Below are 13,640 nucleotides of genomic sequence, written 5' to 3'. Positions count from 1 at the left end.
CTGATTCGGGTGAATAGATACCCAGCCACTTTGAAGTTCTCATAAAACCCGTTTCAACAGAACACCCCACCCTTTAGAATAAACATACTTTTTTTTGCATAAGTTTCATCAGATAGAGAATCCATTCAGTTAGATCAAACGATCCAGCTGGACTGCAACCAGGACAGCAAAACTTGTAAAATACTTTTTATCAACTGAGCCCAGAAGCCATAACTTCCTTATAGAAAATAATTATTGCAGAAATGCGGCTTGGTTCGCAGAAGATATTTATCATTAATTATTATCTACAAGGAAGTTGTGGCTTCTCTGCACAAGCAATAAAAAAAGGTACTGAATTAATTCTTATTGTACTACAAAAAAGGGAAGAATGGGAGAACAGACTTTTGTTTCATTTGTATTAGGAAACAACAAGAAAAGAGATAAGGAAGGAAGGAAAGTAAAAGCTAATAAATCAGCCAATCACATGGCAGCAACTCAATGCATTGAGTCATGTAGACATTTTCAAAAGTTTGAACATCATAATGGGGAAAAGTGACTTTGTATGTAGTATTATTGTTGGGGCAAGGCAGGTTGGTTCGATTATTAAAGAAACTGCTGTTTTGCTGGGATTTTCATCCACAACCATCTCCAGTGTTTATTTTCATCATCATCATTAATATTATTATTATTAATGTTTACCCAAACATTGTACAAAAATAGCTTTATTTCTTTTGAGCACATACAGAGCAAACAACATATATACATAAAAGATACATTTGTCTTCATTTCATAAGCACAATTTGTTTTTCTACAAATAAATATGGAAAAGTACCATCAAATACATTTGCATATAACATTTTTAATATAATTTAATAAAATCACATATAATCTATTTTTATAAATGTATTCACTTAACATTCATGTAACCTTTACCCAAAGTTCTTGAATAGTTTAAACTCACCTGAATTAGAAAGTGCATGGATCATAAATAAAAAGTGATTCATGCATTTTTTAATAAAATCTGAGGTCAAATTTGGGAAATGATTTATAAATAGACCCCACAAACTCTTATTTACGATTGAATTCAGCTAAAATACAAGCTTGTAATAAATAAAACTGCAACACTGTTAATAGCACAAGATTACATGGCTTGTTATTAAGGAAAGTGTTTGCTTCCAAACATTTTCTCTTTTCCCAGAGAAGGAATAAAAAGCTGATTGGTGGAAATGAAGCATTGTTGTTTAATCATTCATTTTTATCCACAAAGCTTTATGCTCCTTGCACATTACGGGGTTCCAATATACATTTAGGACTTTCCCATGGTGCAAGGGTTATGTTCTTTTTTCTTGGTTTAAGTCAAAGGGTTTCAAGACATAACCAGGCAACATTAGTAATGGGATTTCACCAGTGGGTCCTAGATCTAGATAGAGTTCCATTCTAAATAACTTTAGATTATATTCCCAACAATTTGATAGTCTACTTTCACATTTCTGCCTATAGTGTAAAAAAAATGTCACACAATCTTAATAGAGCTTGAAGGTCCAGGCAAACCAAGACTGTCTTACCATGTATTTCCATTACCAAGTCTTTTGAGGGAGTTTCAAAGTCTACCTTGGTCAACTGAGCAATGTTTTTTTTTACTCAGCATGTCCTGGCTAAGAATAAAATAAGTATCTGAAATAGGAGTTCCTATTCCTCAGATTACCCATCAGCCCATCTCCTAATCTACAGACAGGCAGCAGATGTCCACAAATGGCGCATGGCTAAAGCAGTGTTTCTCAACCAGGGTTCCTTCAGGGGTTGCTGGAAGTTCCTTGACCAATGGGCAATTAGTGCATTTCAGTCACTTTAAGTGACTCCAATGATGTTTTTGGATATCTGTGTGACATTCTTCCCAACGGCCAACACACTATGTACAGTGAATAACATATCCATAGAAGGCGTTCCCTTGACCTGAAAGTAATTTCATGGGTTCCTCTATGTTTTAAAATGTGGGGAAACAATGCTCTTGCGAGCCAAAGGTGAATTAAAGAATGAGAACAGATAAACAGGATGAATTAACTAAAAACAAGCTTAAGTTAAGTCACTAGAAAATCTTTACTATAAATCTTATATAGCCAAAAGCTTGTTAGGCATCCCGTTCCAAAACCATGGCCATTCGCATGGAATAGCACCTTTACCTTTGAGTCCATAGCAACCTTCACACTTCTAGAAAGTCTTCCCACAATATTTTAGAGCATATTTATGAGAAGAATCGCCCTTCCAGCCAACAGGGCATTTGTAAAGTCAGCCACCCATGTTGGATGGACCACTCCAATCATCCCAAGGTGTTCAGTAAGGTAGAGCTCATGGCTCTTCCCAGGACACTCGAGTCCCTCCACACCAAACTCACCTAATCAAGTCTTTATGCACCTTGCTTTTTGCAACTCAACTCTATAATAACAGGGGATTTCTGTAAAGTTTTGGCCATATCATGTAACAAATATCAACTTTCAGGGTGCTAAAGCTTCACAACGAGATGAAGATGTCCTCAGAACTGATACAATACAAATGCACCAACCAAAATTCATATAATCTTTGATGACAAAGATGTTGGAGCAGTGTCCACCATTCCAGGAATTATACTGAAGCTTTTGGCATTCTGTTGTAAAACCAATGACCTCCTTACAGATTGATTTGACCCTTCCAGGGACTTTATGGTAGGAAGAAAGTCAATCTGGGACCTATCATATACTTGGGAATTTTACGATGCAAGTAACATACGTAGATAGTTGTGTGCCACCCCTTAACACCTTAGGCTACATTCTACAGTAGACATGCATTTAGCTGTCCTATTTTATTCTTAAATGTCCATACATATTCCAAAAGTAGTTGAAGCTAAACCTGATTCTTATTTTAAAAATCACCGAATTTGAGATTATATCAAGTAACACTTTATAAATGTCTTCAAATGCTTGGTGGTCCAGTTTTCATAAGAACTGGTCTTGTAGATCTCAGATAACAAAATTTCATAGTATCGACTAGTAATTATATTAGATTTTGGTATATTTGGTTTCCCATTTCCATAAAAGATCATTGTGTATCTGTTTTTATCTTGTTATCATCATTAGAATCATTAAATGGAGACGTTGGGAAAGAAAAAGCATTGAGAGAAGACTCTTGAACCCAACTTCCGAGTGGTCATTGTGGATTACTGATGAACACTATAAATTGTAATAAGACTTTTTTAGATTTAGATAAAGTGGTGAAAGGTTAAAACCTGTGTCCCCATTGGGGAGATTCACCTTCTTTATTTGTCCCTGTAACTATTGTCACTGTAGGTAAGCAAGTGATGGAAGATCCACCATGCCACGGCAATGCACAGCAAAAATTATCAGCAACCCAGTGCACCAATGCATATGGTAATGTGGCGCTGGTCCTCATTTTTGGCCCTTTATATTCAGACTTCTTACATATCATCTCAAATTCAAAGGAACAATTCTCCCTTTAACAAATGTCACTGGTCACTGTACTGTTGGCACACAATAATCTTCTGTTTATTTCCTCATGCACCTATCTGTGGTATTTTAGAATGTTTGGCTGGGAATAAAAAATATTTAACTTCCCTGTTCTAAGAAATCTTCTGATTGCAATCTATGTGTATGGCAGTACCAAGCAAAAAAGGCAGCTTCTACGGCAAGACAATGAACTATAATGTGCAAGGGCCAGCCAATCAAAACTTTTTTATTTGTGAATTATGGTTACTGCATATCTACAGGGAATTCCAATACCTTAGCTGAGCTGGGCACAAACACCTACATTTAAATATATTCCAAAGTAGATTATAATCCACTTTTGTGTGCTGAATGTCTTTGTAAACTCAGAAGTAGACAAACCTATTACAGGCTGCCTGCATGAAACTACAGAAAAGGGTGGATACAAGACCAGTCACTCTGCTCAGGTAGGGTTGCAGCAGCGACTGGTCTGGGTATTCCCTAGACAATTGTTACCAGAATAGTTTCTCCATTGAAAGGTTCCCCCTACCCCTGTTCTTGCGATAGCTAAAATGTTTTGGATTTTAAATTACTTTATCAACCCAACAACAACAGTCTCTTGGACCAATAGAGTAAATCATCCCAATGGGGACACAGACATCATTAAAAACTTGACAGTGTCAGGTGGGTTTAGGTTTCCCGTGTCCCAAAATGTATCCTAAACCCATTCTTTAAAAATAATGGGATGGTTTCAACCCCTGCCATCAGGGAGCTTCCCCTTAACTTATAAGACACAAGAGGGAGTGAGGCTAGGTACCATAACAAAGTGATCCCCTCTGTATTACGGTTTTGGTGAAACACTTAATATTTGGACTTCACTTTTAGTTCTAGTGACAGTGGCCACAGAACAAATAGCAAGGGTCAATCTCTCTGTAGATTGGTGGCCATGTGTGTGTTGCTAATAATGGTATTTTTTACATCAAGCCTTCTGTGTTCCAAGTTGACCAGTAAGTGTGTTCCAAGTTCACCAAATGTTGTGTTTTAGGATCACCTAATTACCAACCAAAAGAGAATGAAGTAGATTGTTGTAGTACAGCCATACCTAAAACAACTCTTCTGGTAGGTTCTGCTTTCCAGGTTCCAAATTTTAAGTTGTTAATTTAAACAAAACATCCTGAACTGATTGCTTAGTTTTTGAACTTCGAGGTTCCTTTCATTCTTAACTCAAAGTTATGCACATGCAGCAATCCAAAAACCATTTTCCATTTCAGAAATCTAAACCAGACCAGTTTTTACACATGTAGGAAAATCAGATCATCTTTTGCCTTTCAATTCAAGCTGCACTAAAATTTCCCCCCTCGAAGGGCTCCAGAGCCGAACATCTTGTCAATATCTACTGTGAGACATAAGAACCATCTCAGGTTGTGGACCTGTCTAGATTGCTGTCATCATATGGTGGTTCACCCTGAGACAAACAGAATTTCTTACAAGGGCAAATTTTCCCTAATTTCAGTAAAATGACCTCCACAAAGTCAAAAAATGTTTTCTGGACGGTCGTAGAGGTGAAATAAAACACAACTGGGTCCAACGTAGCATTGAAGGTGCTCAAAAGCAAGGCATCCACCCTCCATTTAGGGCTCTTATTATTCACAAAGCCAACAATGTGGGAGATATTGTAGGGAGCAAAGCAGATACAAAAGTTAGCCAAAGTGGCGATGGCCAAGCCAATGGCTCTTTGTTTCCTCTTCTTTTGGATGTTGGGCAGACACATCAGTATCCTTATGAAGTTGATATAGCAGAAAAGCGTTATTGTAAATGGAATGAAGAAAAGGGTCACGCCTAACTCCAAACGCACTGGCAGTAAAATCTTGAGCTGATCATTCGTAAAGTCCTCGTAACATTTAGTTTCATTACCTTGTACTGCATCTTTATCTACACAATACTGAACAATGTAGACAATACTGCAATGACCACAGGCAATAAACCAAAAGCAAACGCTAGCAAATATAGCGTATTCAGGCTTTCGATGAAGTTTATACTTAATGGGAAACGCCACCCCAAGATAGCGCTCAACGCTAACAGCAGTGAGGAACAAAGTACTGATGTAGATGCTACTAAAGTAGCAGAATCCTGTCAAAGGACAAAGAAAGGAGGGCATGTTCCAAACCATTCCGGAAGCTGCCTCCCGCATCTTTAGTGGAAGGAACATTAGCAGGACTAGGTCTGAGATAGTCAGGTTGAGGAGAAGAATGTCCACTGGTGTTGGTTTTCTGCGAACTTTGACCAAGAAGGCATAAAAAGCCAGCAAGTTAGATGGCAGGCCGGTCAAAAAAGTCACAATGTAGATTGCCAGGACAATGTGTGCATGTTCTCCATCAAAGACAAAGCTCCTATCAAAAAGAAATAGAATAGAATTAGTTACTTGAGTTCAATCTGACAAGAAGATGTTGACCATAAAACATTGTCATTGGTAAAGCATATCAGAATCCCAAAAGCAGCATTTTATATATTACTAGAACTTACATTTGGTGACTGTATTTCCTTCTTTTGTCTTACCAGCAACCTCACTTACCTGAGTGTCCCTCAACAAGGGTTCCTCCAGAGGTTGCTTGGGGTTTCTTATGCAATGAGCAATTTGTGCCTCTTGGCTCAGATTAAGTCACCAACGATCTTTTTGGCTATCTGTAAGGATGAGATTCTTGTCAATGGCCAGCAATGTAGGAAGAATTCTTACCAATGACCATCAGGATAATGTACCATGAATTGAGCATATAGTTAATATAGCCGGGGTTCTGTGAAGACCTGGAAGCTATTTCAAGGGTTCCCCCATGTTAAAAAGTTCAAGAATGGCCTCCATACTGTACCAATAGAAGGACAGCATCATTACCTTAGCTTGCTCCCCATTTGCTTTAGTTATGATGCTAATGTCCACATATTGACCAACAAAAACATCAGCCAACTTTTTTTTTAAACACCCAGATAAGATGCCGAGCTTAAGTTAAATGCTCGAGTTTCTCTATTCACTAGATACATTGAGAATAAAATATATTTAATGGTTTGTTAATGGATAAAGACCTGCATTAAAATGTATCAATTATATTGTCCTTGAGTTCAGCTTTAATTTCACCATTAGTTATCATTTCAAATGACTGATTTATTATACCGTCTAGCAATTAAAATTTATCAGCATGACTACCAGTAAATAGCTGAAAAAACTGCAGCTCCGGATATGAATTTCTCCTGAGGATTTCATATTCAGGGTCTCATCTGTCTAACTTTATATAAACTAATGAAATTAATTTGTTCTTTATCTAACCTTTTCTTGTTCCAAGGGTCAGCTTCAATTGTTTCTAATCCGAGCTGCAATAAAGATCTTCAATTAAAGGCAAGTCATTGATTAGGCAATTAGCTTGGGTTCTTCATTGGTAAATACTGATAAGAGATGCAGTGGTAGTGCTGTGCTTTACAAAAGATGGAGGTTAAGCTACATACACACTTCCAATTATTATCGTTGGAAAACGAACGACGAACGTTCATGCACGATATATATGAACGATCGTATAGCACCGATCCTGCACATAGAGTTAACGACACGATCGTTCGTAGATATTGTACACACAATAGATACGATCGTTTGAGCGATAGAGGAACTATGTGCACGACAGGAAAGTGACGGACGTTCGTTCATCACGCATGCTCTGAACATGGACGATCAACGAACGACCGTACACACGAACGATGGTCAACGATCGTCGTCCAATCCGATCCGTCGGTCCGGTCGTTCGTTTCCAGCGACTTTCCTCGTTCGTCGGCGTCGTTGGTTACTTTTTTACGAACGATTTTTTGCCCAATCGATCGTTCGTCGTTCGATTGGAACGATAAAAATTGGAAGTGTGTACGCACCTTTAGTCATCATTATATGGAGTCCACAAGGCTTTCAGTTGTCTATGGAAATTAGATTATAGTGGAAGGGGAAAGAATAGTGTGGGTCATCAATCAAAAGATGTGTATGGAGGTCAAGTTGTTGTTGCTTGCTTTGATCCAAAGTCCTCACCACTAAGACAATCAGTGGGTTGCTATATATATTATTATTATTATTTATTATTAAACAGGATTTATATAGCGCCAACATATTATGCAGCGCTGTACATTAAATAGGCATTGCAAATGACAGACTAATACAGACAGTGATACAGGAGGAGAGGACCCTGCCCCGAAGAGCTTACAATCTAGTAGGTGGGGGAATTTCACACACAATAGGATGGGCGATATGTAGTGGTGGGAAGTAATGAGGGTTTAGCAGACAGAAGAAGATGGGTAGGCAAGTTTGAAAAAATGAGTTTTGAGTGCTCTTTTAAATGAGCAGAAAGTAGGAGCAAGCCGAATAGGACGAGGAAGACCATTCCAGAGAGTTGGAGCAGCTCTAGAGAAGTCTTGTAACCGTGCATGTGATGAGGTTATGAGTGAGGAAGTCATTAGTAGGTCATTGGAGGAGCGGAGAGAGCGGCAGGGGGAGTATTTTTTAACCATGTCAGAAATGTAAGTGGGACAGTAACTGTGTAGGGATTTGAAGGCAAAGCACAGGAGCTTAAATTTGATTCTGAGGTGAAATGGGAGCCAATAGAGAGAACTACAAAGAGATGCAGCGGAAGAGGAGCGGAGGGAAGGATGGATGAGTCTGGCTGCAGCATTCATAATAGATTGTAGAGGAGAGAGTCGGGTTAGTGGAATGCCAGAGAGAAGGATGTTACAGTCAGTAGTCCAGACGAGAGATGATAAGAGCGTGTACAAGGAGTTTGGTGGTCTCATACAAATATCTAAAAATCTTGATAGGTTGATGTCAATCTGGGTGTTTATGGACAGGCAATGTTTTCATACAGAACACCCTAGATAACACTCACATGTGACGCTGAGCTTCCATAATTCATAAAACTGAAATCCAATCAATGGGATGGGCCATGGACACTTAGGTTGGGTGGTGATGGGACATTGTCACCCTATGGCAGAGCTATAGACTATACACCTCCCCTGTTCCTTTTCTCCAAACCTTGCGTGCTAATTATGTAGTCTTCAGACCAGGCTGAATGCAACTATTAGACATAACAATACATATAAAAGTTCAGTGTTTTCCCACAGCGCACTTAGAATTTCGGTGATCACGTTTACTTTGTATTTTCATTCTTCAATGTTATTGTATAACCACAGAGTAATTTCTTTATTCTACGTGTAGCTGAATTTGTTCTCAGATAATTTAAGATCCTGCCCATGCAAACATTTATTCTTTTTTAAAACAACATGTATGTTTTGTGCAAACAGGCCAAACATTTGTGATTGTGTTGATTAAACAAGCTGTGTAAACAGTTGTGCTGGTAGAGTCTCTTTAAGGTTGATAGTGAGTCTGACTTTGAAGGGACTGACTTTGAAGGGAGATGCAAAGATTGCCAGACTTCCCTGAGGGTCTACTTACACTTGTTCCTTGTGGCACCCTAGGGGCCCACAGTGTGCTTTATGAATGAAAGTGCACCCAAATGCAATGTGCAGTTTAATGCCTGGGTGTACCATAACCCACGTACAGTGCATTGTGGTGTGCTGCATCGCTAAAAAAAGCATTTTTTAAGCATTGTGGCCTGACAATATGGGCATCTTGTTTTGGCATCTTATTCATAATAAATTGGCTGGCTTCATCTGAACTCCATCATCTTGGAAATCATTGTTGAGGTACACAGTGGTAAGCTATCCCGTTTACTGGTGGTTGGGAGAGCATCTGAGAGGGGAACCTATACTGCTCCTGTTTACGGCTCACACCAAAAACTTTCACAGAACCTGGAAGTATTTAAAAAAAACAAACATACAGAGATAGTAAAGGTTAACGCTCCTCCATTTTTGTAAAAACTACAAAAAAGAAAAGTTTGGACTTTAGCTATATTTTCAAACTCAAAAGGTCAAGTGGAAGTCCAAGAAGTCACACATTGTGTTCATGGTGCACTCATCCTCGCAATTTCCTTCCATTATGTAGAAGCATAATATACTCCCCTATCACCTGGACTGACAGCTTTCTTTTCTTTATTGATTCTTTCCACAGTGCAGATTACATGATGAGTGCAAAGCCAGAGTCAACAGGACATACGATAAGATGGCATATAATGTATTAGAGCCTCATGCTGTCTATTTACTGACTATCTGACCCAATCTGTCACACCGTGTGGACCTCAACTGATTCCTGACACAATATTGACTCAGCTGTTGAACCGTACAAATATCTGGCATCGTTCACAGCCTCCAAGAAGTGGCCACCTAATTCCTGCCTATAGCATGGCACTTTTTTGTTAAATCTGCAAGAATTGCCCACCTAAACATTAATTCTGGCTTATAGTTTGGTGTTTCTTCATTATGTCTGAAAAGTCAAAGCTTCTGATTACTCATCAGATCCAAGTCATGAGCTAATGGACGAAAGAGGGAACCTAGGGTGGACAGGTCACTTGTGAAGCTTCTGAAGCTGCCATCAGTTTTTGACAGCCTTTCTCCACCTTTTTGACATGGGGGAAAACTTGAAATAACTTTCAGGTCGTAGACAACCCCTGCTATAATTACTTTATCCACAGCTCACATTATATTAGTTTGATTGACAATATGAAGAATGCTATTGCTGGCCATTGGGTAAATGTCACTATTACAAATAGCCAAAAGGATCATTGGGGTCAGGTAAACTAACCTGAGAGGTCCTTAATTGTTCGAGGAACCTCTAGAGGAACCCTAGGGTTCTATGGAACTCTGGTTGAGAAATACTGTTTTGGAACTCAAAGGTCCATTTACACTAGATGTTGGAGTTCCCTCCTACTATCTCACCCATACGAGCTTGGTGGACATCCTCCAAAACCATATGATGGAGATAACCCTCCACTCTTCTGTAAAGGCTTTTTACAAAATGTTGGGGTGTGTCTGTTGGAATTTATGCCATGAATGAAAACTATTGTGAGGTTAAGTACTGAAGTTGGATGTGAAGACCTGAATAACGATCAGTGTTCCAATTCATCCCAATGGTGTTCAGTAGAGTTGTCAGGTTTCTGCAGGACACTCAAGTCCCCCATACTAAGCTAATCAAACCATGACTTTATGAAGTTGGCTTTGTATAGAAACAGAAAAGTACCTTCTTAAACTGTTGTCACAAAGTTCGAAAAACACAACTGTCTAAAATAGCTTCAAGCTCCAGGTATCACCAGGGCAGGAAACAAGGAGAAAATCTTTGCAAGGCAAAAAAATTTTTAACCCTTCTTATTTAAAAAAAAAAAGTAATAACACAATAATACTTTTCAATGACTGGCCAGTATCCCTTTAACTAATGCTTAAGCAAAAATAAAAAAGATAAACCTTGCAAAGCCTTTGCTTACAATACAGAGACGCATTTGAAGGGTCAGAAGAGAAGTTGTTTATACAGATTCCTTTCTGTAAATCAGAGACCACAATAAATGAACACACAGAAGTTTTAATGCTTGAAAGGCCGGCCACTTATCCTCCCACGCTGCGACAAGACGGCCGTTTTACAATGGAAAAGCTTTGTACTGTCCGCGCGCTTTACGCAGTGCTATGCCAACAGATCTTGTTTGGTTGTCTGGCTCGGCACCATATAACACTTTTGATGCATGTTTATACTACTGTGAGATCGGACAAAAGTTATAATCCACTTTACAAAGCTGAAACTCAGCAGGATTTCATTTTCTTCTCTTCCGCAATCTGCTACACTGGTCATCTGCTGGATAACATAATTCCATTTGTATTACATCTACTATCTTTCTCTAAAGTGACCCTGTCACCAACCATTCATTTCAACCACAAATTCCCATAGAATTAGATGTATATGAAATGAATTTATGCATTTTTATAGATATTCGAAAGCCCTGAAACTAGTGCTCTGTGCTGCCATCTTGGATGTGATGATAGCAGCTCCAGTAGACTCAAATGACATTTTGTAGCTGTCCCCTTCGTTCCTCTCCCAGAAGCTACCTTACACCTACACAGGAAGGTAAGGGTTGGGTGTCAGGGGCTGGGCCAGCACAGGAAAAATTTGGACACATAGGGCCTGATTTATTAAAGCTCTCCAAGCTTGGAGAGGATACAAGTTTATCAGTGAATATGGGTGATCAAGAAAACCTGGAATTAATTTCAAGTCATTTGCTACTTGTTAGCAAATGCTTTCAATTCTGGACCAGATCCATTCCAGATTTTTTGGATCACCCAGCTTCACCTGTAAAAGTGTATTTTCTCTAGTCTTGGAGAGCTTTAATAAATCAGGCCCATATTGTCAGGCCAGGCAACCTTCTTCAATTGCTTCATGGTCCAACTCTAATGCTCACCTGCCCTTTGTAGGGGCTTCTGGCAGGCAGACAGAATGATCACTCTGGTTACACAGCACCATTTACAGTGAGATTGAATGTACTGTGAGTGCTGGCACCTTTCTAATCACCATCAATGTTTTCATTCACTTTGGGATCAGCCCAGATGAATTAGCCTACCCCTCAACACATTCTGCAACACCAAGCCTTGGCCACCAATGCCTTGGCCACCACTTGGCCTTGCCCATTCACCGGTTGTCCTTCCTTGGACCACTTTTAGTGGGTATAACCCTGCCTTACCAAAAACACCAAACAGGACCTTGTGGTTTCAAGATTCAAGATTCTTTGACACAGTCATTCAGCCAGAGTCCCTGAGATTCTTCCATTTCCCCTTTTTTCCTGCTTCCAACCCATCACCTTCAAGAACTGATACTCTACTTGCTCAATATATTCCCCCTCTTGACAGATGCCCTTGTAACCAGATCATCAATGTTATTCACCAATGTTATATCAGTGTTATAGTCAGTAACTTTAATGCATTGGATAATCATTGTATATTATATGGATGTATGTGGACTTCAAATGATTGAGCTCAGATGCATAAAGGCAAGACCATAAAGACATGGTGTGACCTGTTCGGTTCGTTGTGGAGGAACCCAGGTGACCTACCCCAAGACCTGACCTCAACCCTACTGAAAACACTTGGGATGAATTGGAATGGTGAGTCTCCTCCAACATCAGTACCTGACCTCACAGGTGACCACAGACACCCTCCAAGATCTTGTGGCAAGCCTTCCCATAGAATTGGAAGCTGGTAGAGCTGCAAAAAAGGCACCAATACCTTTCAAATATCTATGGAAGGCTCAAAAGTTATGCTGGGTGGAGGTTTTGGGTGGAAATATGAGTGATTCTCCACCAGAGAATGTATGGTAAATGTCAGATTCATTGATTAATTAATAGGTTCATATACATTTAAATTTATAGTTTTATTTAGGAAGTAAATGAAAATTCAGTTTTGTTTTGGTCTCCAGGAGAAAATAAAAGGTCATTATTTATGGAAATTTAGAAAAGGGTTATATGGCCATAATAAAACCTGTTCAACTAAAATAACAGTTGGCTTTGTTACTGGTGTGGCACATGTACAGTAATCAATATTAGGAGAAGATAACTGAGGTGGTGGCTCAAATTGGAGTCATACTGGAAGTTGGTTTCTTTTGGCCGGGTGGAAGCTTAGAATACTTTATATTGAAAGTTCAGGGTTGGTTTAAAGGAGTCAGATGGGGAATGGCCCATGTCCCCCTCTTTCTCCAGGGTCAGCAATTCAGCAATTCACATCCAACGTTCCATGGAAGAAGAAAAAGTTGCTAGAGGTTCTTTGATGTAGGCTGATTGACTTCCTATAAGTTGATGCCTGCATAATTCTGGGACCAACACCACTTGGTAGAACCAGCTTTTTTGTTTGTCTGTAAAGGTGGCATTCCAACCACTTATATATGGTGGTGGGGTGAGGGGTTTGAGTCATTTTACAACCTGATGGAAATAGCATTCTTCATTCCTCAGGGGTTGAGAAAAGGTTGTGAATGGCTGCAGTAGAGAGACAATCTACAGTACTACACATGCAATTCTCTTACCAATCCTTAATAAATGTATAGAAAAATAAATCCCTTTAATCAGCTTTAAAATGGAACATTAATGGAAAATGGAACATTAATCTGATCACTATTTAACCCAATACACTGAAAAGTTCTCTATGATATATACATTTTAATATACAAAATTAAATATAAATATAGGCTGCAAACATATATATAATTATGTATTATACTTGTATACAATTAAACTTGTTATACATAATATA

The 13,640-nt window shown here is 39.0% G+C and overlaps 1 protein-coding gene across 1 annotated transcript in view; it reads right to left on the bottom strand.

Annotated features, from left to right (window-relative positions):
• Positions 1–4,009: 4,009 nt before the first annotated feature.
• LOC140340564 (free fatty acid receptor 2-like) overlaps positions 4,010–13,640 on the bottom strand; it is a 10,790-nt gene continuing 1,159 nt past the window's right edge. The window contains exon 2 of the mRNA XM_072425849.1: positions 4,010–5,842. Within this exon, the coding sequence (XP_072281950.1) occupies positions 4,870–5,842 (973 nt within the window). The 3' untranslated portion in view covers positions 4,010–4,869. The remainder of the gene's footprint in view (positions 5,843–13,640) is intronic.

Source organism: Pyxicephalus adspersus, chromosome 11, assembly GCF_032062135.1.
Source record: "Pyxicephalus adspersus chromosome 11, UCB_Pads_2.0, whole genome shotgun sequence".
Classification (NCBI taxonomy): domain Eukaryota; kingdom Metazoa; phylum Chordata; class Amphibia; order Anura; family Pyxicephalidae; genus Pyxicephalus; species Pyxicephalus adspersus.
This window is presented reverse-complemented; position numbering and strand designations above follow the sequence as displayed.